The following is a 26099-nucleotide window of genomic DNA, read 5'->3' as shown; positions in this document are numbered from 1 at the left end:
TAACCTTGTGTGAGAGAGGATAGACTTACCAATCTCCAAACTATCTCAATGTCTGCCAAAGTCAATGTCCCTGCCCAGTTCCTAAACTTAAACTAACCAAGCTTTTCCATATTTAAGTATTGCTATTCTTAAAAAGAGGTGAGGACCAGTATTAGCCTTCAGTTCTATGCTTGGACTCTCCTCTATATTTAGGAAGAACCAGAATTTGTATATACCCTGAGCTTCCCCTATTTGCCTCATTTTATTCATACAGGATCTATATGTAAGCTTTTGTCTCAGGTTCTGGTTTCCATTCTAGTCCTCCAATAAGGACCAGAAATTACTCCAAAATTCTAACACATTAGGTTTTAGCCTCAATGCTTTTAAATTTAACAGAATCTTCCCAGAAGGCCAAATCCTATCTCTCTATCCCAATTTCTGACTGATGCTTTAAGAGCGTGACTCTAGAGCCAGACTGAGCTAAAATTTTAACTCCTTTACTTATTAAGTGTATGATCTTTGGCAGGTTACCTAACCTCTCTGTCATTCAGTATACTCAGCTGAAAATGGACATGATAATAACAGTATTACCTTTTAGGGGTGTTACAAAGAATAATGAAAATGGAAATGACAAGATTATTACCTCACAGGAGTGTTAGGAGGCATAAAGGAGTCAATAAAAGTTAAGTACCTAGAATAGTGCTTCACATACAGTAATTAAAAGATTAGCATTCATTCACCACCATGGGTAGTTTTACACCTGGTCAGAAACTACCACTACGTGTCCTCAACTTTCCAACAAGATCCTCTGAAAATAGATGCCAACTCATGTGTGACTGGAGTTTGCCTTTTGAATACCAGTGTAAGCAACTGGCTACCTTCTTTGGGGTGGGTACTTCTGGGTTAGTTCCCCTAGTCTTGGTTCCACAATTTCTGGTTTATTTTCCTTTCCCCACTGTTAGGGTCCCAGTAAATCTCATGGTTGAGAACTCTAGGTCTGACAAATTCTGCTTTTGGTCACATTACTGTTCTGCTCAAAAGTTTTCATTACCAAAATCCCAATACTCTTTAACATTTCAATATTTCATATCAATCAGATTACCACCTAGCTAGGGAATTCATTCATTTCCAATGAGTGATCTGCAGCACCTTAACTTAACCCACCTTGTTCACATGCTTGGAATGCTCCGCTCTCATTTTTGCCTATCTAAATCTTATGCTACAAAGCTCAACTCAAAAGTTACTACCTTCATAAAGTTTTCCCTGATCACCTAACAGGAAATGATCTTTACATTCTAGCTGGAATGGTTCTTTTAACACTTATTATATTCTTTTTTCTTAGCTCTAAGAAATCAATTATAAATTGTATACCTTCATAATTAATTCATAAATCACATACGTTATTGTCTGTTGTTGCTACTATTGTTGGCTTGTGTACATTTATAGTACATAATACAGTTACAGTCCAAAGGTACAAGTTTCACACAAAGGAGAAGCACTCATAGCAAGACCTGAGATTAGCCTGTACTAACCAGATAGGGTATCACAAAGGATATCAGAACATAGGTCCATAAATAAAACAGAAGTCTATTTCTCTCTTGTCCTAGTTCAGAGGAAGGCAGGCAGTATACAATGTGTTATCCAGGGACCCAGATGATAGGCTCTCTGCCATCCTCAAGATTAGGCTATCAGCTTTGATATCAAGGTTACTGTTATTACTTGGCTAATAGGAAGGGTGAAAAGAAATGGGGTGCAAGTAGCTTCCTTTCAAATAAGTTGCACACATTACTTTGACTCACATTCTGCTGGCTTGAACTCTGTCACATGGGAGATACTCTAACTGGGTGGCTGGGTGCCATTTGCTCTACTAAAACCAAGAAGAGTTACAATTATTAAAAAGAAGATGACAACAATGGATGTGATTACATTCTGTTTCATATACATACTATTACATTCCCCACTCTCCTTTATACTCTCCTCTTTCCTGTGCCTTATTCATGTGTTAACATTACACACAGGCACCTGTGCGTGCGCGTGTGCGCACACACACACACACACACACACACACAGTGGCAGGGAATGCTAACTGCCCACCTAATACCCATTTTCTCCTTTGCCATTCACAGAGTCTTGATTTCATTTGGAGGTGCAATGTGCTAGAAGGTTATATTCCTAGCCTTTTAGAGGTAGTGTATGAGGAAAGGAAGTTCTATAAAGGATATTGCCACAGTTGGGAGAAACTCTTTCATCTTCATATTTGAACTGTAATGGCTGGAGCAGTAGCAACCATTACATAACCATAATTGAAAGGTAAAAAACTTTAGAGCGTTTGACCTCCACCTCCTTGAACCATATGAAACAATGTCAGCTACTACCTTACAGATTTTCTAGAAAGTAAGAGAAAAACAAATCCTATGGCATTATGCTACAATAGTTCCATTTCCATGTATTTAGATATCTATTTATAACACTTGCCCAAAGTATTGTCACTCATATAAAAAGCAATCTCAAAATATTAAATGTGTCCAAAACTTTGCCCTGAAACTTGGTCTATCCTTAGTGTTTTCTATCACGTAAGTCGTGCCATCATCTACACAGTGGCTGAAAACACACACCTGGCAATAATCCTTGACAATTCCTGCTCCTTTATCTCCCACTCTAAATAAACATAAATGTTTCTTTTTTTTTTAATTCTTTTTTCAATGTTTATTTGTGTTTGAGAGACAGAGAGAGACAGTGTGAGCGGGTGAGGGGCAGAGAGAGAGGGAGACACAGAATCCGAAGCAGGCTCCAGGCTCCGAGCTGTCAGCACAGAGCCTGACTTGGGGCTCAAACTCATGAACCGTGGGACCATGACCTGAGCGAAGTCAGATGCTTAACCAACTGAGCCACCCAGGCGCCCCAAACATAAATGTTTCCAAAGTTTTCCTAATTTACGCTATTCCTACTACTGCTGCCCTAACTTTAGTCTTCAGCTTTGTGGTCTCAACTTAGGAGACTGTGTCCTATGAGACTCCCTTCTGTGTGTGCCTAGGTGTAGGTTTCATTTTTTGTAGCCTACACCTTTTAGGGCTATGAAACCAAAGCTCCAGTTTGCCCCGGTACACAAAATTCCCTTAGCGCCTTCAGTGCTACCATTATCTTTGTGGAACCCTACATTCTCTTATATCTTGACTGGATAAATACTATGTATCTTTCCAGTATTTCAATACTTTTAAGAAATGAAATTTAACTATATTCAGCATTTTTAGTTGAATAGGGGTGGGGGCATTCAGGTTATGTCCAGCCAGACATATTTTGTGATTTAGTTTGTTTATTAAGTTTTGATCTTATATTTGGTAGATTTTATCTATAGAAATTCCAAGGGCCTGAATTTGGGAAGTATTCCCTCACAAGGATTTGATTTTGCTTCTGTAGAGAGCCAACTGAAAACTGTTTTGTCTCATTCAGGTCATGGCTTAGTATGGACTTTTCAGGTTCAGCTCTCCCACCACGCAGGAGGCCCAACATCAGTCTCTAGATCCCACTGTGACAAGCAATTTCCTCAGGACAACACTGTCTGCTACCTTATGACTCCAGTTCCCTGCTCTGGTTTCAACTCCTCTTCCTCTTCTCTCCTTTTAACTGTTAGGTTTTGATTTTTCTTGATCCATAGAGATTTTCCTTATTTTTTGTTGACTCAGCAATGCTTAAAAAAATACATGTTCTAATTTTGTCAGGATCTAGCTGAACCTGTAGGAGGATTCCTCGGAAAATTCACACCCCCCACACTGCTAGAAGTCAAATACATGCTATTTTGAAAAAAGAAACCATGCTTTATTCCTCTACATTTGTCAAACTTCCAGTATTAAAAGACCACAGTAGACAAAAAATATTTGTATAATAAAATACATATCATAGGAGGCAGAAAATAATGTCAAGTCTTTACTGAAAAGACAGCAATTCTATGTATTCTTGCAATGATGGGATTACGTCACTCCTATCACTTTGACTAAGAAATTAGCCATACCTTTCTGTATGATACAATGCCTGTTTAATGCTGATATTAACCACCTAATACTATCATAGGAGTATACCATACACTAGATACCTGATAAATCTCTAAATATAAGATAAACTTATTTCCAAACAGTATGCTACAATTTTCAAATGATATGCTCAAGATCTTTGTTTTTTTCAACTTCCAGATGCCTTTCCCCATGAAGTACTTCTAAATGTAAAGCAATTACATCAAAAGTTAATCCTCAGAGACAGTGCAGATGACTATATAGGTATCTAGCTCCCTTAAAATTCCTACTGGTGACATAAATAGGGAAACTGTAATATGAGAGGTATTATGTGACTTTGAAAATTTTCCATTTGATACAGAAATGGCACAACCAGATTGAAAGATGCCACTAAAAGACTTTCTGCAGTCCTCCTGTGGTTGAAAACAAAACAAAAGTAAACGGAGGGGGATCTATGGGAGAATCACCTTAATACCCTGTAACACATTAATGCCGGGGGAGGGGGGGACGTGAAGGCACTGACGGTAGGAGAAGACCTCCTGGCACTGGGCTCAGAGGCGGGCTGGGGAAAGACCTGAGCACACATCTGTGCCCTAACAAGAGGCGCTCCTAGGAGGCACTTCCTATGGAGGCCAGGTTAGAAGTGCTATAAAACCACCTGAGGTGACTCTCCAAGGTCCTAGATCTTTCTCCACTCCTCCTGTACTCCTAAGCCTCTGCAAGGGTCACATACATTTGGAGGAAAAGTGCCTCAGACTGGGCCCAAAGGACACAGAGCACTAACACCAATTCTTTTTCTTTTTTCACTAACACCAATTTCTGACAGAATACATGACAGACAGATATAAATACTTCTGTGAAGTTCAACAAACACATACAAATGACCAAGTCCAGAGGCAAAGAAAAAAAAAGTGATTTCCTTCTTTGTGCTCAGTTTTAAGGAAAACATAAAAACTTCCTAGGAAACCCCCTAGGAGATATGTTCCTCATGCTTCATTGGTAATATCCATTCCTAAATAAATAAAATTACCATAATTAATTGAGACTGAAAGTCCTCTATTTCTCTGGCGCCTGGCTGGCTGACTCAGAAAAGCACATGACTTTTTATCTCAGGGTCATTAGTTCGAGCCCCATGTTGGGTATAGAAATTATTAAAAAAAAAAAAAAAAAGAAAGAAAGCCATCTATTTCTGAGGCGATAGAAGGGTACAATCTTCTTAAAGACTGATGCCTGAACAAAATTATAATTCAGTTAGCAAGGAAAAAGAAACATGTGGATCTAGATAGGTAACCAGTAGTGTTTCCTCTAGCACTTTTCTACCTTTACAGAAAAAACAACCGGAAGAATGTCTCCTCCGACTTCTGGGGGAAAAAATGATGTAAGTCTTTCAAGTTAATTATGACAGTAATAATCAATATGAAGACAAAATGCTGACACAATTCAAGCTTGGGAAAATATATACATTCTGTAAAGCACTGCAATAAAACTGTTTCTGGTATTTCTTGTTCTCCTAGGAACCACTGGCTCATAATGTATAAATATTTAAAAGCAGTCTTTAAAACATATGGTATAACTTCAGTATTCATAATGACTCAGAGAGCTCTGAGGTATTTTTGAAAACTGACATTCATGGCAGGCCACCTCCACGATCTACCACAGTACACTGGGTAAACATATCATGTACAACACATATTGTTTGCACAGTACGTATCATCATGAAAAGTTGCAGTGCACATACCAGACTTTCTGACTATACTATGTTGGACTATTAATAACTCAAATTTACATCCCAAAGGGCAACACTGCCCCAATTCAAACTGAAAACCAGCTGTGTAAACAAAGTAAGGGCGAGGGGCAGGTGTGTAAGATATGAAGGGAGAGACACATGACACACTTGACCATTCAGAGATGTAACTCCATGGAACCTGAGTGCTAGATCTATGACAGAGAATATGCCAACTCTGTGGATGCAAACCTCATGTCCTGTAAGTTAGTTTTAATGTACTGATCGAACTGTACAGTGGTGGATTCCCATTTTAGTAAGGAATACAAGAATGATATAGCATATATTGTATATACAAAATAAGACTATATCCATATTCTATCTATCCAAATAGTTACTGCTATATAGTCCATAATAAACTGTTTGCTGTTGTCTGCCTTCACATACACACACACACACAGGCACACACACACACACACCTGCTCATCAACCAAGTTAAGCTATCAGAATTTTAGTAGTATTCATAATTATCTTGCATGTTCCTTTGCTTGTCCTATATTTTTCCCCTTGATTTTGTCTCGTTTCTAGCCCTTAAGTTTATTATGCATTTATTACATGGTATCCTGCCCTCTATATTTGGTTTCCCCAGGTTTTAGTCTAAGCTCTGTACTTCAAGGACCTTTTTGGGTTAATTATTCTAGCACTCTTCACCCTGGACTTTGATATGCCCTCCTGGGCCCTTTTGGGGTCAGCCTTTGGTTTGGATCTGCAAATCTGCATGTGAACAGAGTTTCTGTGTATGGGAGAGGTCAAAATAACTGTAAATAATCTTTCGTTTTAAAGTTTATTTATTTCTTTTAAGAGAGAGAGAGCGCAAGAGAGAGAGCATGCACACACACACACGCGTGTCCCAGGCAGGCTCCACACTGAGAGAATGTTATAGCAGAATAACATTTGGGGTCTGAACCCACGAACTGTGAGATCATGACTTGAGCCAAAGTCAGGTGCTTAACCAACTGAGCCATCCAGGCGCCCCTAAATAATCTTGAATAGATTTCCACAAATCATCTTTTAGAATTCTGTATGTCTCTTAACAGAACCATAATAAATATCTTGTTTTTCAAACATGCTGTTCATCAGAATTACCTATAGAGCTTCTTAAAAACATTTACATTCAAGTGCCATTCCTGGAGATTATAATTCAGCAAGTCAGAAGCAGGTCCCTGGCATCTATATACTGAAAGCATCATACTTGATCCAGCTGGGCAGCCAGAATTAACAAACACTATTATAAAACTTGCAGGAGACCGTTCATCTTTTCTTTCTTTCACTACAGCCAAGATAGGGCAAGAAAATGGAGACAAGGGTGTGGGAAAGAGAGAAGGAATAAGTTACCTTTGCCATCTGGCTTTTGAGATGAGAAAATGTGTCAGTCCAAAGCTCGGCAAAACTGCAACATAAATACGATTGGGTTGCCTTTGTTACTCCTCTGACTTATTTTTCTACATTTTTCTCCTATCTTTTGGCTTTCCACCGCTTTCCTTGACCTCCAAAACATTTGAAGGTACTCATGTTGTAATACATCTCCACCTGCTTCCTTCATATCACTCAGTCCTGTTGTTTTCTGCTTATCTTTCGCTTTCCTGACAAGTAAAACTCCCAACTTTGTTTGTTTCAGGTATACATAAGAAATGCAAGCAGCACTAAAATACTATCAGCTTTTCCCGCTTAAGCCTAGTATTCTTTGCCTGATAATCTCAGCTAAAATAGTTTTGATAGGAAGGCCTTTCCCAGAACTGACTCTGCCTATAGGAGGGAAAATAAGTCTGTAGCTGCTGGACACAGCTGTAACAAACCTTCCCAACATTTTTTTCTTGTCTAAATCCTGGGGCCAAAAATGTCATATCAACTCAGTGAACAATGGCAACTTCCACTCTAGAGAAGGAAAGGACCCAAGAGCAATGCTTGAGATCTGTTAACTGAGAGACTTCCATTTCCAGAGTATGAAATTTGTAGGTGTTTAATTTAATCTTCGCAGAAGATCCAAAGATTATTTTATGAATGGCTAAGTATTAAATAAATAAACTAAGAGAACCAGGGAGAGATTCTGGGGAAACGATTTGTGGGTAAACTGAAATGAGAAAACAGAGGTCTCATTCAGTCTAAAAACTACTTTTCTATCCACTGAAATGATCATTAGGATTACCATTATCACTGCCTCTGAGAAAGACACAAGGAAAAACAGGATGGGAGAAAAGACAAAGAGAAACAGTAGCTATGAAAGGCAAAGAGAATGAAACAATTTTGAACACTTACCACCCCATGCCTTTGTTTACTGCCTGCAATACCTTTTCCACTTCTTTGTCTGATTAACTCCTGCTGACCTTTTAAGACACAGTGGGTATTGCCACCCTGGGAACTCAACAGCAGCTCCCATCCCTCCCTCATAGACTGGGCTACATGTTATTCTGCTATAAGACACAGGTGTAATATTCTGTCTTATAGTACTTACTACATTCCTTTGAAACTAATGTTTGAGGATCAGAAAATAGAAACACTGGTGCCATATTTTGTGTTCTCCAAACTTTACACTGACCCGACCAACTGTTCATTAAATTTTGGTTTGCTGAAAGAAAAGTACCACTATTTTAAGAAAATATAACTATTTAAGACTGAATAAATAAAAAAAATAGCATATGAAATACCTTGGAATCATTAAAAAGAATAAGGCAACATCCTATGTGCTGATATAGAAAGATCATCATAATATGTAAAGTGAAAAAAATAAGGTAATAAACTGTTTATCTTTTGGTTCCCTAAAACCTAAGAATATAGAGTGTGCACATATATGTATACATTTTCTTTCCTGGAAAAACACACAAGAAACCAAAAATATGGGTGGGGAAACTTTTATTTTCATTTTAAAAATCTTTCTATATTATTGGAACTTCGTATTCTAAATTCTAAATGATTTTTTACAAACTAAGTTACTAACAGGGACTATCTTGTTCCTAGGATTAAGGGCTATTTTTTTTTTTTTAATCCCTTGAGGGTGAAGATGATATCTCTTACATTTTAATATCATCACTGCTTAGCACAGTATGGAACATAGGGGGCATTTGATGAATGTTGAACTACACTGAACTCTGCCTGTCATCTATTTGAGTCTTTTACTTCTTTCCCAAAGTACTTTTATGAGCCCCTCCCTCATCTCTCTTCATTGTACATGAAGTGCCAAGTACCATGCCTTGAAGACAGTAGCTGGCCAAGAAACGTTTATTCAATCATATTATCTCCTACCAGTATGAAATACAGCCACAACTAAACTACAAATTTTGATTCAATTGTGGGTTAGTAAATAAACATCCTAAAGCAACAGAACCAGCTAAGGCGATCACTCCAGAGGGAGAATCAGGTGTGGAAAAATGGGTGTGACAGAGAATACAAAACAAAGCTGAAAAAGAGGATCTCGATGGTGGTGGGAAGTACTGAGATCAGGTCTGAGACCTGATTATACACAGCAATGGCTGCAAAGGTCCAGCAGGACCACAGACGGCAGTCCTAAGATGGCACTGCCTCAAGAGGAGAGAGGGGTCCTTAGGAAGGGGAAGGCATCTCTGAGGGCATGATGACCATAAAATGAAAGAAGCAAGAAGGCAGCTGAAATGAAAGACCTTTTTTTTTTTTTTTCATTTATTTTTGAGAGACAGAGTGAGACAAAGTGGGAGTGGGGAAAGGGCAGAGAGAGAAGAAGGCACAGGATCGGAAGCAGGCAGCAGCTCTGAGCTGTCAGCACAGAGCCTGACTCGGGGCTTGAACTCACAAGCTGTGAGATCATGACCTGAGCTGAAGTCAGACGCTCAACCGACTGAGCCACCCAGGTACCCCTGAAATGAAAGATCTTATGCTGCAGGACAGCATCTCTGAATTAAAGGACACATCGAGCATCCACACCTTCCTGCAAAAGGACCTGATTATTAAAGAAACTCCATTTCACTGTACCCTCAGAAGAGGAAGCTCTTGAACTAAGAATCAAACCTCCCCCCTACATAGAACCTTACACTATTGCTGATGCAGGAAAACATTACTCATTTAATATTTTAAAAGCTGTTAAGACTCTGATTGTATTAAAGGTAACATTCTTCATTTCTTTTAGGGAAGATGAATAAAAAGACTGTAAAATAATGTAAATATATGGGTATATAGTTTGGTATAAACACTTTTCTAGTTTTAGGTTCACTTCCCTCCCAATTTTTATGTTGAAAATTTTTGTACTCAGAGAAAAGTTGGAAATAATGGCATAACAAATATATATATATGCTCCATCTAAATCAAACTGTTGTTAACTTTTTGCCAATTTGCTTTCTCTCACTCTGTATATGTCTACGTATTTACAACCTTACTTGTGTGCACCTTTCCCAAAAGAGAGTTTTGAAAACACATAAAAGAATTCAAATTCTATTAACTTTTATTTCATAAAAATCTTTGTCAGTTTTAAGGATGACCTCTATGTCACCCAGTCAAATTTCAGTAGAATTATACAATCATAATTTTTTTTACCTCTTGAACATGACTAAATGAAAAAAATCAAAACTTCATATTCACCTGGGTTTTAAAACTGAGAAAAGCATAAATCCCATCCATATGCACACATATTCTTGACCTAAAAATTCTTAGCAAGTGGGTGCTAGATGTTGATAAAGACTTCATTATACTAATAGAAAAGAGAGCTGCTAATGTTAATAGACTGAATAACCACCTAATCTGAACCAGAGGTTTTGAAACCATACCTTATGGAGAGATATAACGTATCAAGTGGATGAAACAGAGGAATTTCAGGAGGTGCTCTGGAAAGGCCAGGGGATGCAAGTCCTCCCACAATACTCTACCTTGCTCCTCAGGTACCTTCTCAGTCCAGACAGCAGTCTGAATATTGTTTTGATGCAATATTGTTATTGCACAGTTATGTTATGTTAACATAACATGTTAAGTTATGTTATTATGTTAACTTAACATGTTAAGTTAACATGTTAAGTTATGTTATTGCACAATAATACTGCACAGTTATGCAGACTTTTATTTTATTTTTGTTTACCTTTAATCATTTTTATTTTATTTATTTATTTATTTTTTATATTAAATATATTGTCAAATTGGTTTCCATACAACACCCAGTGCTCATCCCAAAAGGTGCCCTCCTCAATACTCATCACCCCCTTTCCCCTGCCTCCCACCCCCCATCAACCCTCAGTTTGTTCTCAGTACTTAAGAGTCTCTTATGGTTTGCCTCCCCCCCTCTCTGTAACTCCCCCCCCCCCCTTTCCCTCCCTCCTGATCTTCTGTTAAGTTTCTCAGGATCCATATATGAGTGAAAAGATATGGTATCTGTCTTTCTCTGCCTGACTCATTTCACTTAGCATAATACCCTCCAGGTTCCATCCACGTTGCTGGAAAAGGCCACATTTCATTCTTTCTCAGTGCCAAGTAGTATTTCATTGTATATATAAACCACATCTTCTTTCTCCATTCATCAGTTGATGGACATTTAGGCTCTTTCCATAATTTGGCTATTGTTGAAAGTGCTGCTATAAACATTGGGGTACATGTGCCCCTGTACATCAGCACTCCTGTATCCCTTGGGTAAATTTCTAGCAGTGCTACTGCTGGGTCATAGGGTATTTCTATTTTTAATTTTTGGAGGAACTTCCACACTGTTTCCCAGAGCAGCAGTTATGCAGATTTTTAAAACCAGAGTATGTTGACTCTTCAAAATACAGTAAAGAACTTTCTTCAAAAAATTATCAATATTCTTTACAAAACAGAGGCTTTGGAAATGAAAGCAAACTTTGCCACTGTACATTCACCTCAAAATAACTCAGCTTTACTATTTAAGGACATCTATATATTACAAGTATTTTTAAACAGAAGTTCTCTAAAATTTACCGCATAAAATTTTTAAATATTTACAGTTTTTAGCACTCATTAAGACCATTTTATGAACAAAAAAACCCCCTATAATATTACATAAGGTGTTGGACATCAAATTTCTTTTGCGGTAACATTAAAATTGCAAGGAAATCAGATATGCTCAAATGTTAATTCAAATGTTACTGTCAACAATAATAAAAAGGAGAGATACAAAGTAGCCGTTATGCTCAAATAAAGAGAACTATGAGACATGGAAAACTTTGTACCTTCGTGCAGGTTTTCAAATTCTTCAGATAAGAGGTGATAGCAACAACCCACACTGCAAACTCCCTTGATTTCAGGCTGGGAAGTAAATATTCGCAGGGTATTTGGAGCAAGATCACCGCAAGTATGGAGGCCTACCATCAAACAATCCTTTAACAATGAGAAGAAAAAATACATTTTGGCATTAAGAGGAGGGCTAAAAAAACATTTCAGGTGAAGATTTTAAATGTTCGTTAGACTATATGGAGCTTTTAAAAATGATCAAATTCTACCTAGAAAGTATTCTATGTTTTTTTTTTCATTATGAATAATTATTTCCTTTATAGGCAAAGTGTGTAAGATCTTTCATCACAACTAACATACTTTTGAGTTGACTTTCTAGTGGTTTTGATTACTTATCTGTTTGAATTTTCTCTGATCTCTTTTACAACTACTGTTTGCTTAACTATTAGCCAAATTAAAGCCTGGCCAGTCAAATGTAGCATCCATTACTAGGACAAACTTGTGATTTGAGACACATTTATACCTTTTAGTCAGTTTTTTTATTCACTTCTGTACAAACTGCCTATCAAAACTTTCAAAACGTTGTCATTAAGAATAAGTGTGTTAAGTTGGCAATTCTACTCCAACACCAAAAAAGTATATTCATTGCATAAAATGTGGCAATATTAAACTCAATAGAAAATTTTTGTTTTAAATTAATGTTATAACATGAATTTTATGTAACAGTTCTCCTATGAAATGCTTCTTTTAATTGCCCAAAGCCTAATTTAAATGTACACACATACAGAATGGGAACAAACACATATATTCACAGAGCTTAATCATTATACCAAGTTTGTTCTAACTTCCTCATCTGTAAAATGAGTATAATAATAGTCCCTACCTCAGTGGATAAAACTTAAATAAGTTAATACTGGTAAAATGACATAGTACAATCTCTAGCACACAATAAAATTCAGTAAATGCTTTCTATTCTTATCATCATCATGATATATGTGTAAGAGAGGTATAAATCTCTCTTTAAAAACATTTTTTTTAATATTTATTCATTTTTGAGAGAGAGAGATACAGCGTGAGTGAAACAGAGAGAGAGGGAGACACAGAATCTGAAGCAGACTCTGGGCTCTGAGCTGTCAGCACAGAGCCCTACGTGGGGCTCAAACTCACAAACGGTGAGATCATGACATTAGCCGAAGTCTGACACTTAACTGACTGAGCCACCCAGGCGCCCCTAAATCTCTCTCTTTAAACTTAGCTTAGTTCTGCCTAAAGATAATACAAGAACATTTAACTTCATTCTTTACTATAGTCATCATATGATATTAGTTAATAATATTATCAAGTGGCAGACAAAAATATGCAATCACTATTTTATCCTAATGATAAAATATTTAAATATTATATATGTTGTTATAAAGAGGAGAGGGGAGGTATTAATTAATTTGGGTTATTATGTTAATTCACTGTAGGACTCAAGGAATATTCTCCCAGTACATCTTATATTAGACAGATTCTTGTAATAGTTTGCATATAGCTTTGATCATACACTTTCAACAAGATTTTGAAAAATATAAACATATGATAATAGGCACTAAAATTTATGTATTTTGAAGTTAGTTAAAGTAATTGGGATTGTTTATCCCTAAGAGAAAGTTAAGGTATAACTTAATTACTGATTTCATATGTAGGTAAAACAATTAATGAGAACTAACCAGTTTCCCTTATCTAGTGAAATACAAATGTTCAGAAAAAAAAATTCCTCTTTCTAAAAGGACAAAACACTGGTTGACTACCAAACAAGGATTAAATAAAAATACTAGTCAGTTACCAAACAGGAATTGAAATTTACAAGGAACTCTACTATCTTTTGTTTATTCATTTCTTTAGGGAAGAATTTCTGAAAAATTTAGTAAGAATAGAGTATTACAACTTCAAAAGCTACGTTGTTTTTTTAAGATAATGAGGCCAAATGATTTCTAGAATCTCCTCTACTTAACATGCAATACTGCCTTTGATTAAGATATTTTGTCTCTCAATTACATGATCTGAATTACTTATAGTTTAGAAAAAGTTCAATTCATTTAAAAAGTACTCAAGCTACTCTTGCTCAAGAAAATTGCATTATTTGGTTACCAAGGCTAATGTTAAACATAATATTGCCCTAGCTACCCTTTTACTGCAAATTTAAATTAAAATGTTAAGAGTTTTCTTGGACTGGAATTTTGAAAATCCCTACATTGAATAATAAAACTTATCTTGCTAGCTTTTGTGCTAGTACTTCTGTTTGATTTAGAAGGCTTGAAATGAGTGGAGGGCACTCTATTCTGGAAAACTGTTAATTGTCTGATTGTCAGATTTTATACTCTTGGCAGATTTTACAGCTATAGGAATCATGAAAAACTGCATATAATTTTATTTTCTTGGTCCTTTAGATTAATGTAATCAAATAAGATATGTAGGTTAAGTAAGCTACAATTAAAATTTAACTCTATGTCTTGAGTATTTTTGTAAATTAAATTAAGGAATTCAAAAGTGAAATCACCTCCAGGTCTTTAATAATATCATGCAGTTCTGAATCAGCAGTGATAAAAGATGTTAAAGGTGAGTATATATTTGATTCATTTGACTTTGATATCATTTTTCTTCTCTCTTTATTTGCTTCAGACATATTTCTCTTAGATGTTTGCAATGAAGTAGGTTCTACAGCATTAATAGGCAAAAGGTCTATAAGAGAAAAGGCATTTTCAAAACACAAATTTTCTTCTCGATGTGAATACACATGTAGGTTTTCCATTTGTGTTCTAATGTTAGAAATTACAGAATCCGAAAAATCTGGCAAAAAATCCGAGGTAGACATCTTTCCTTGATTTGCAGGACTGTTGTTACATATTCCCTCAATATCTACTTTATATTTAATTTCATCTTGTACTTTCCTTTCTTTTGACATTTTTAATGCCAGTCCATTGCCATCTAATTTTGACCGAGTACGATAGACTTTCCAATGTTTCTTCAATTTCCTGTTTCTCTCCTTAGCTCCATGAGTATTGGTATTTGAGGAATCAATTCCATAAACTTTTAAGCCATACTTCAAGGACAAAAAAGAGCTTAGGTAGCCTTTTCCAGAACCCAGGTCAATTACCTAAAGTAAGAAAAAAGAATGAATGAAAGGATTTTAGTCAGATAAGAATAGAAAACATTCTCAGTATCTTTTTAAAAAACAAATAAAGAAATGGTTGTATAATTTATACAACCTGTTATGTTTATTTTTTATTTTAATTCTTTGATTCCTATTAAAAACCAACCACTTTCATCAATTTTATTCAACATTTTAAAAGAGGTTCTAGGTTGTATAATACGTCAAGGAAAAGATGTAAAAGACCTAATGGGAAATAAAACTGTCACTCTTCATAGAGGACATGATTGTCTACAGAAGGTCTACAGGAATATACAAAAAGCTAATAAAACTAGAAAGTGAATTTAGCAATGCATCTGGATACAGGATCATTAGAAATTAATAATGAACCATCAAAACATATATAATAGCAAAGAACAATTAGATAATAAAATTTAAAACAAATTGAATTAAAATAGCATAAAAATAGAATATCTAGGAATAAATTTAACAAAGGTTCTGAAATAGCTATTCACTGAAAACTATAAAAGCAGAGAAAAAAATTGAAAGATCTAAATAAAGATATATCATTCATGAAATGAATGTTCATGAAATGGCAGACTCAAAATGAAGATGTCAATTCCCCCAAAATGACTTACATATTCAACAAAAATCCTAATCAAAATCCCAGCAGATTTCTTAAAAAAAAAAAAAAAATCACAAGTTGATATTATAGTTTATATGAAAAGGCAGAGTACCTAGTATAACCAAAACAATTTTGAAAAAAAAAAAAAATAAGGTTGGAAGATTACCCTGATTCAGGAAATAATATAACACTATAATAATCAAAAACAGAAATAGACTCACACTTACATAATCAACTAATTTTTGACAAAATGACTAAGGTAATTCAATAGAGAAGATAATGTTTTCAACAAATGGTGCTGGTATAATGGATGTAAGTCTGGGGGAAAAATGCCTGTCACACAGCAAACACAAAAATTAATTAAAAGTGGATCACAAATCAGGAGCACCTGGGTGGCTTAGTGGGTTAAGCATCCAACTTTAGCTCAGGTCATGATCTCATGGTCTGTGGGACCAAGCCCCTTGTTGGGCCTGCTGACAGCTTGGAGCCTGGAGCCAGCTTCGGATTCTGTGTCTCTCTCTGCCCCTCCCCAGCTCACGCTCTGTCTCTCTCAAAAATAAATAAACATTAAAAAAAAAAGTGGATCACAAATGTAAATGTGATAGTAAAAACTATTAAATTCTGGAAAAAAACATGAGAAAATCTTTGTGACACTTGGCAAAGTTTTCTTATGTAGGACATAAAAGTAGGAACTACAAAAGAACTAATTGAAAAATGGACTTTATGAAAATAAAAATTTTGCTATTAAAAATATGGTTAAAAATATTTGCAAATATATATCTGACAAATTGTTTGTATCTAGAATATAAAAAATATATAATAAATATAAATAAATATAATATAAATGTATAAAAATTAAAATATATAATAAATACAAATAAATATAAATATAAAATAAAAAATATATATTACAACTCAATAATAAGACAAGCAAACAACTTACAATTGGGTAAATATTTGAATGCACACTTCATTAAGGAAGACATACAAATGGCCAATAGGAAAAGATGCCTACTATCACTAGTCATCAGGGAAATGCAAACTAAAATCATAACGAGACGCACATAAATGTCAAGTGGTACAGGCACTCTAGAAAACACTGGCAGCTTATAAAGTTCAAACTTACACTTAGCTTACAACCTACAAATCCCATTCCAGGCTATTTGCCCAAGACAAATGAAAACATGTCCACACAAAATCTTGTATGTGAATATTCATAGCAGCTAAAAAAAATGGTAACATCTAAAATATCCATCAACTTGTAAATGGCAAAACAAATTGTAGTATATTCATACTATAGCATAAAGGAAAAACCAAGAGTAAATACAACATTGATGACTCTTAAAAGCTGTGAACTAAAGGAAACAAGTCAAAAATAAGTTCTCATTCTATTTGATTCCATCTACACGATGTTCTAGAAAATTCAAAACTACAAGCAGAGCAGGGGTGCCCAGCTTGCTCAGTTGGTAGAGCAGGTGACTCTTGATCTTGGGGCCATGAGTTTGGGCCCCACTTTGGGGGTGGAATTTACTTAAAAAAAGAAAAACAAAACAAAACAAACAAACAAAAACAACTACAAGCAGTTCAATAGTTACCTGAGAATGGAGAAAGAAATATTTTGTGAAAGGGAATGAGGAAACTTTTTATGGTGACAAATATTTTTTTATTATGATGGTGGTTACACAACTGCAGACACTTACTAAATTAATCAAAATGTACACCTAGAATTGGTTAATATGTAAATTATACCTAAATAATGCTAAAAATAAGAGAAATATTATCAAGATTATTATTGTACTGCCATGTCATTTCGCAAGAAATAAATGGACAATTATAGGAATACTCTCTTAAGAAATATCTACTCTTATTATGTCTATCCTAAAATCAGTTAAAACCTGGTATAAGTCACTCAAGAAAACACTCTTATACTTGAAGTAATGCCAATAATTAAGTCCTCAAAAAATTTAGGATCTTGCAATTCAAATGAATACTCCAATGAGTTACTCATACGTAACACTCCAATAAATAATTCCCATAAATAAGCTTATACCCCTTTTGATGTTCATCTCTGGGCTAGATATTATGGGAAATACATAAGCATTATACATCTTGATCTTAAGGAATTACAACCTAACTAAAGATACAGTACATATCATAAATATAAGGGCTATGCAGTAGAAACTCTATTAGTTTCCCCATATCTGAATCTCCAGTGAAAGCGAAGCTCTCCATTCCTTTCCTTCCATGAAGCACACTGATGCTGATGACAAGCTTAAAGTTAGCAAACAGCGAGTTGTTGCTAGCATCAGCACATTTGTTCCTACCAATGTAGATGTTTTCTTAACAAGAGATAATTGAGTTTGCTCCTTAATCTGTTTATGGCCAATTCCACTTGTGAATCAAGATATTTGTAATTCCTCTGGTTGTAAGATGGCTCTAGAAAGTCTGAGAATCATGTGTTCACAACAGAACATCTAAAAACCTTTTCAGTAATGGGCAAATTTTCCTAGAAAATCTGTCAGCTGACTCACACTTCTATTTTATTAATCCAAGTAGACTTTTATCTCCCTCCAAATTGGTCTTTTAGTAGCAATATGTAGTGTCAGCAATACAATGAAAACCTCTGTGGAATTAAGTAACATGCCGTGCAACTTTTTGCCTTCAAACTACGTGATCTGAATAGCAAAATCTCCACCATCCTGATCTTCTATCCCTTACCCACAATAGTCATTTCCTTCCTGGGTCAACTTACGGGTTTGAAAATAAAGGATTCTCCAGTCCAATGCCTGGTGGGAGGTATCTTCCTAGTCTCCTAATTCTGTTTAGTATGGTACTATACTTCATATAGAAGAGTTATACTTTGTTGTCTGACCTAGAGATCTAACTACCATTCTAGGCTACGAACCTAAAATTTATAAATCCAGTATGAAATTCTTCCATGAACTTCATACTCATATATCTAACAGTCTACCAAACATTTCCACTTGAATACCTAATAAGAATTTCAAATTTAATGTGTTCAGAATGAAGTTCTTGATATTCTCTGTAAAACCTGCCTTTCCCATAATATTCTCCATCATAGTTAATGATATCTCCGTACATATTTCCAGGTGGAGATTAGGACTCCTTTCTTTCTCTTATACTCTCCATATGAAATGTGAGCAAATCTATAATCTCAGCAACTGCACCCTGAGCCTAGCTTACTGCAACAACCTCCTCATAGTCTTCATGCTCCCATCTTTCCCTCAAGTCTATCTGATCATACCTCTCCTCTTAGCAAAATCTCTCATTGACTTTAATCTTATCTCTTACTAATCTCCTTTGTTACTGGGATTTTTGCCTTAACTCAAAGCTCTTCTCATGCTCAGATAGGAGCCAATTTCTGAAAGAACTAGCCTGAATATCTATAAAGACTATGGTTAAAAAGTGCAAAGACAGTGCTCCTCAACACAGCAACCAGAGTGATTCAGTGTGTCCAATCATTTCCCATCTCATTCAGGATAAAAGCCCAAAATATCACAATGGCCTCTGAGACTCTACAACTTCATGACCTGCCTTCTACCACTCCAACCTCAGCTCCTACTGCTTTGCCCCTGCTCTCTCCACTGGAGTTTATCTGGCTTACTGGCTGTTTTAAGAAGACACTAGGCATAGTCTTACTGTAGGATCATTGAGCATGTTATTGCTTCTCCCTGAAAAGCTTTTTCGTCCAGGTATTCTAATGGATAACACTTTTACCTAGCAAGAGAGGTCTTAATTCAAATGAGTTTACAATGCGTTACTTGTTCCTCCCTTCCTAATCAAAAACTTTAATTCCCATCTCTGAATCAGCTACTTCCTTTATTTTTATTTATTTTTTTCTCTTTAAAGTGTATCAACATATACTTATATACAACTTATGATCATTTTTTTATCTATCTCTCCTCATTAGAATATAAATGCCATAAAGGCAAAGATATTTTTTTGTTTTTTCACTACTGCATCCTCAGTATCTATAACAGTGCCTGACACATGGTAGGAACTAATGAAATATCTGTGAAATGAATGCATGCACACAGGTATGAATGAATGAACATATTCTGGAAACAAAAGTTAAGAAGCCTTGGTAATGTTAGTGAGAGGCAAAGGTTTCTGGCATGTAGGCAGCAATATAGTTGAATCAAAAATGAATTCCGTTTGTCCTCTTCTCTGGTGTCTGTGGTCACTAGTAAAGTTAAGAATTTCAGAATCTGGGTTTCTATCTATCCCCATGAAATCTGTACCTATTAAATCAGCATTTTAAAAGTAAAAGCTGTACATATATAATAGAGATCTTAAACTTCATTATTGTGAGAATCAAATACTGCTATAAAGTGATATCAAGAGAAAGCCTTTGTAAGTCTGTATTTTAGGTTATTTCATTCACTAAGAATAAGCCTCACTGCTATAATAAAGTCTCCTTAAAGCAGGCCTAACATGATACATTAAAGTATTTCAAAATTTTTTCTCTGCACTTTAGAAATAAAATACTGTGCTGGAGGTGGAGTTAAGGTGGTGGAGCAGTATGGAGACCCTGAACTTGTCTCATCCCTGAAACGCAGGTAGATCAGCACCAAACTATTTTGAATACCTGGGAAATTGATCTGAGGATGAACACAACAATCTGTATAACTTAAGCCACAGAACTCACAAGGTATATGGAACAGAGAGGTGAACTGGGGGAGAGAAAAGCTGTGGAGGGTATGGAGCCATTTTCACAGAAAGAGGACACAAACAGAAAGAGAAAGGGGGAGAGTGGAGGGCATCTGGAGATTGCAGGAAAAACATTCCCTTGAAAGTAGCTGGAGAGAAAGAGAAAGAGTGAAAACACTTGCAGGGGACTAAACAAGAAATTTGTTCCCCAAAACCACAGAGGGGAAGAAAGGAGAGGGTTTCAATACCACTATGATTCTATAAACAGTGGAGCACACAGTCTAAAGGTTTGGAGATCACTGTCTGGTGGCACTCTGGTGAGGAAGTAGGGTGAATCCTCAGAAGCAGGCAATGCAGGCTGAGGGGTTCATGTGCCACATGGGGAGAAGTGGTTCCCCTCCTTGGAGAGCATTTGGTAGAGGTCATACAGCCTCCCCACAGCCAAAGGTCCCAGCAGACCCCCGGAGAGCGGTGTTTGCTGGCATTGGGACAAAGATGCCAGGCAGCAGTGAGACCTGGGGCCGCCTGTGTGTTGTGATTTGCCATAATCTCTGAATGACCACACAAACATTTTCTGGGGCAAGCCGGCACCCAGCCATTGCTCATTAAGACCCTCCCACAGAGAGTCGGTGCAGATCCAAGTCACCAGGGTCTATGAAGTGCGGGGTTTTGAAACACAAACCCACCTGAGACAAAACTCTGGAGCTGGAAAGAGGTGCCAGACAGCTTGGACACGGACAAGGTAGAGGCAGGGAGTGGATGGAGGCCTGAGACAAAGGAGGGGTGCTTGATTGTAGGTCAGTGGGAGTGTGAAGTTCCTGTGTCAGAGACTAGGGAGCTGGGTAAAACCATTTCCACCTGGCCGTGTGCACGTGCACACACAATGATCCACCCCAGTAAGCTAAACAGTGCCACCTACTGGAGAACGGAGTCATTATACCAAGCCCCATCCAATTGTGCCCTCCAAGCACGTCCCCCAAAAGATGGCGGGGGCGGGGGGGGGGTCACTCCATGTGCTGCTTAGTGGATGGACTATAGAGAGCTTCATAGTTTCAGTTCTAGGGGAAACTGGCTGTAACTTCATTCAGGTTTCATTCTCTTTGATGGTTCATTTATTTGTTCATTTTCTTTCGTTCTGTTTTTGCTTAAATTGTTTTCTTTCTTCTCTCTTTTCTTTCTCTTTCTTGGATACAGAAAGAGAAAAAATTATTTTTTACTTTATTTTTTATTTAAAAATTTTCGTATTCTAATTCATTTTATTTTTATTCTATTTTATTCTATTTTTTAATTTTTAAAATTTTTCTTACCTTTTTCCCCCCTTTTCCTTTTTTTCTATCAAGTTTCTTTCAACAAGCAGAATGAAACACACCTAGGATCTAGCTTCTTTTGTTTGATCTTTGATTTGTTTTTTATTTTTAATATTTAATATTTTATTTTATTATTATATTCTCTTCCTCCAAAATGACAAAATGAAGGAATTCACTCCAAAAGAAAGAATAGGAAATGACAGCCAGAGACTTAATCAACACAGATATAAATAATATGTCTGAACTAGAATTTAGAGCCATGATAGTAAGAATACTAGCTGGGGGTGAGAAAAAGCATAGAAGACACTAGAGAATCCATATCTGTGGAAGTAAAAGAAATAACACCTAGTCAGACTGAAATTAAAAATGCTATAACCGTGATGCAATCTCGAATGGATGCCACAATGCCAAAGATGTGCAAAGCAGAGCAGCAAATCAGCAATACTGAAGATAAAATTATGGAGAATAATGAAGCAGGAAAAAAAGGGAAACAAAGGCAAAAAGAATATGATACAGACTTAGAGAACTCACTGATTTATCAAGAAGGAATAACATCCAAATCATAGGAGACCCAGAAGATGAAGAGAAAGAAAAGGGACATAAGGTTTATGTGAACAAATTATAAAGGAAAACCTTCCTAATCTAGGGAAAGACACAGACATCAAAATCCAAGAAGCACAGGGAACTCCCATCAGATTCCACAAAAACCGACCATCACCAAGACATATCATAGTCAAATTCACAAAATACACAGACAAGGAAAAAATTATGAAAGGAGCAAGACAAAAAAGTCCTTAATCTATGAGGGAAGACAGACCAGGTTCACAGCAGACCTATTTACAGAAGCTTGGTGAGCCAGAAAGGAGTGGCAGAATATATTCAACATCCTGAACTGGAAAAATTTGCAGCCAAGAATTCATTATCCAGCAAGGCTGTCATTCAAAATAGAATGAGAGATAAAGATTTTCCCAAACAAAAGCTAAAGGAGTTCGTGACCATTAGTTCAACACTGTAAGAAATTTTAAGGGGGATTCTTTGAGTGGAGAAAAGGCAAAAACAAACAAACAAAAAGAACAAAAGCAACAAAGACCAGAAAGGACCAGAGAACATCACCAAAAACAACAACTCTACAGGTAACACAATGGCACTAAATGCGTATCTTTCCGTACTCACTCTAAGTGTCAATGGACTACACACTTCAATCAAAAGCCATAGAGTAATCAGAATGGATAAGAAAACAATATCCATCCATATGCTGCTAACAAGAGACTCATTTTAGACCTAAAGACACCTGCAGATTGAAAATATAGGTATGGAGAACCATCTATCATGTTACTCGTTGTCAAAGGAAATCTGGAGGAGCCATACTTATATCAGAAAAACTAGATTTTAAAATAAAGACCATAACAAGAGGTGAAGCAGGTAATATATCGTAATTATATATATATATATATATATATATATATATATATATATATATCTTAATTAAGGGGCTTATCCACTAAGAAAATGTTACAATTGTAAACATTTATGCCCCCAATATGGCAACACTGAAATATATAAATCAATTAATCACAAAGAAACTCATTGATAATTATACCATAATCGTCGGGGACTTCAATCCCACTTACAGCAATGGAGAGATCAGCAAAGCAGAAAATCAATAAGGAAACAATGGTTTTGAATGACATACTGGACTGGATGGACTTAAAAGATATATTCAGAACATTTCATCCTAAAGCAGCAGAACACATTCTTCTTGAGTGCACATGGCACATTCTCCAGAACAGATCACATACTGGGTTACAAAATTAGCTCTCAACAAGTACAAACAAGTACACACATGCAGTGTGTATTTTCAGACCACAATGCTATAAAACTTGAAATCAACCACAAGAAAAAACTTGGAAAAACCATGAATACTTAGAGATTAAAGAAGATCCTACTAAAGAATGAATGGGCTAAATCAAGAAATTAAAGAGAAAGTTAAAAAGTACATGGCAGCCAATGAAAATAAAAACACGATAGTCCAAAACCTCTGAGTTGTGGCAAAGGTGGTCCTAAAAGCGAAGTATATAGCAATCCAGGCCTTCCTAAAGAAGGAAGAGAGGTCACAAATACACAACCTAACCTTATACCTAAAAGAGATGGAAAGAACAGCAAATAAGCCCAAAACCAGCGAAGACGGGAAATAATAAAGATTAGAACAAAAATCAATAATACAGAAATCAAAAAACAAAACAAAAAATAATAGAACACATCAATGAAACTAGGAACTGGTTCTTTCAAATAATTAACAAAATTGATAAATCCCTAACCAGACTGATCAAAAAGAAAAAGGAAAGGACCCAAATAAATAAAATCACAAAAGAGAAGAGATCACAACCAACACCACGGAAATATAAACAATAAGAGAATATTATGAGCAATTATGTGCCGATAAATTGGGCAATTTTAACCAGTAAAGCAATTGAATCAGTAATCAAAAATTTCCCAACAAACAAGAGTCCAGGGAGAGATGGCATTCTGGGGGAATTCTACGAAATATTTTAGGAAGAGTTAACACGTATTTCTTTAAAGTTGTTCCAAAAAACAGAAATGGAAGGAACACTTCTAAACTCATTCTACAAAGCCAGCATTACCTTGATTCCAAAACCAGACACTAAAAAGGAGAACCCACTAAAAAGGAGAACTACAGACAAATTTTCCTGATGAACACGAATGCAAAAATTCTCAACTAGCCAATCGGATCCAACAATACATTAAAAGAATTATTCACCATGATCAAGTGGGATTTATTCCTGGGATGCAGGGCTGGTTCAATATCAACAAATCAATGTTATACATCATATTAATAAAACAAAGGATAAAAACCACATGATCCTCTCAATAGATGCAGAGAAAGCATTTGACAAAATACAGCATCCTTTCTTGATAAAAACCCTCAAAAAAGTAGGGATAGAAGAAACATACCTCAACATCATGAAGACCATATATGAAAGACCCACTGCTAATATCATCCACAATAGGGAAAACTGAGATCTATCCCTATAAGGTCACGAACATGACAGGGATGTCTACTCTCACCACTGTTATTCAACATAGTGTTGGAAGTCCTAGCTGCAGCAATCAGACAACAAAAAGAAATAAAAAGCATCCATATCAGCAAGGTAGATGTCCAACTTTCATTCTTCACAGACAACATGATACTCTATGTGGAAAATCCAAAAGACTACACCCAAAAACTGCTAGAACTGATACATGAATTCATCAATGTTGCAGGTTATAAAATCAATGTACAGATATCAGTTGCATTTCTATACACCAATAATGAAGCAACAGAAAGATATCCAGAAATTGATCCCATTTACAATTGCACCAAAAACCATAAAATACCTAGGATAAACCTAACCAAAGAGGTGAAAAATCTATACACTGAAAACTATAGAGAGCTGATGAAAGAAATTGAAAAAGACACAAAAAATGGAAAAACATTCCATGTTCATGAATTGGAAGAACTATTGTTAAAATGTCAATACTACTCAAAGCGATCTACATATTCAATGCAATCCCTATCAAAATAACACCAGAATTCTTCACAGAGCTAGAACAAACAATTCTAAAATTTGTATGGAACCAGAAAAGACCCTGAATACCCAAAGTAATGTTGATGAGGAAAACCAAAGCTGGAGGCATTACAATTCTGTAATGCTTACAATTCTGTAAGCTGTATTACAAAGCTGTAATCATCAAGACAGTATGGTACTGGCACAACAACAGTCACAAGGGTCAATGGACCAGAACAGAGAACCCAGAAATGGACCCACAAACGTATGGCCAACTAATCTTTGACAAAGCAAGAAAGAATATTCAATGGAAAAAAGTCTCTACACCAAATGGTGCTGGGAAAACTGGACAGTGACATGTAGAATAAACCTGGACCACTTTCTTACACCATACACAAAAATAAGCTAAAAATGGATGAAAGACTTAAACATAAGACAGGAAGCCATCAAAATCCTAGAGGAGGAAACAGGCAACAACCTCATTGACCTTGGACGCAACAAGTCTGGAGGCAAGGGAAACAAAAGCAAAAATGAACTTTTGGGACTTCATCAAGATAAAAAGCTTCTGCACAGTGAAGGAAACAATCTATAAAACTAAAAGGCAACCGATGGAATGGCAGAAGATATTTGCAAATGACATATCTGATAAAGGGTTAGTATCCAATAACTATGAACAACTTATCAAACTCACCACTCAAAAAACAAATAACCCAGTGAGGAAATGGGCAAAAGACATGAATAGACACTTTTCTAAAGAAGACATCCGGGGCGCCTGGGTGGCGCAGTCGGTTAAGCGTCCGACTTCAGCCAGGTCACGATCTCACGGTCCGTGAGTTCGAGCCCCGTGTCAGGCTCTGGGCTGATGGCTCGGAGCCTGGAGCCTGTTTCCGATT

At 36.2% G+C, this 26099-nt stretch overlaps 1 protein-coding gene across 5 annotated transcripts in view; it reads right to left on the bottom strand.

The window, feature by feature from the left end:
* METTL25 (methyltransferase like 25) overlaps nucleotides 1-26099 on the bottom strand; it is a 155949-nt gene that overhangs the window by 100954 nt on the left and 28896 nt on the right. For all 5 annotated transcript variants that reach the window (XR_007456740.1, XR_007456739.1, XM_049626012.1 and 2 more), the window contains exons 4-5: nucleotides 14447-15043; nucleotides 11904-12051 (exon numbers count right to left, since the gene is read on the bottom strand). Coding sequence is in view for 3 of the 5 variants with exons in the window: in XM_049626012.1 (XP_049481969.1) it covers nucleotides 11904-12051; nucleotides 14447-15043 (745 nt within the window). In the remaining 2 variants the exon portion in view is untranslated. The remainder of the gene's footprint in view (nucleotides 1-11903; nucleotides 12052-14446; nucleotides 15044-26099) is intronic.

The sequence above is a fragment of the Panthera uncia genome, chromosome B4 (assembly GCF_023721935.1).
Source record: "Panthera uncia isolate 11264 chromosome B4, Puncia_PCG_1.0, whole genome shotgun sequence".
NCBI lineage: Eukaryota > Metazoa > Chordata > Mammalia > Carnivora > Felidae > Panthera > Panthera uncia.
This window is presented reverse-complemented; position numbering and strand designations above follow the sequence as displayed.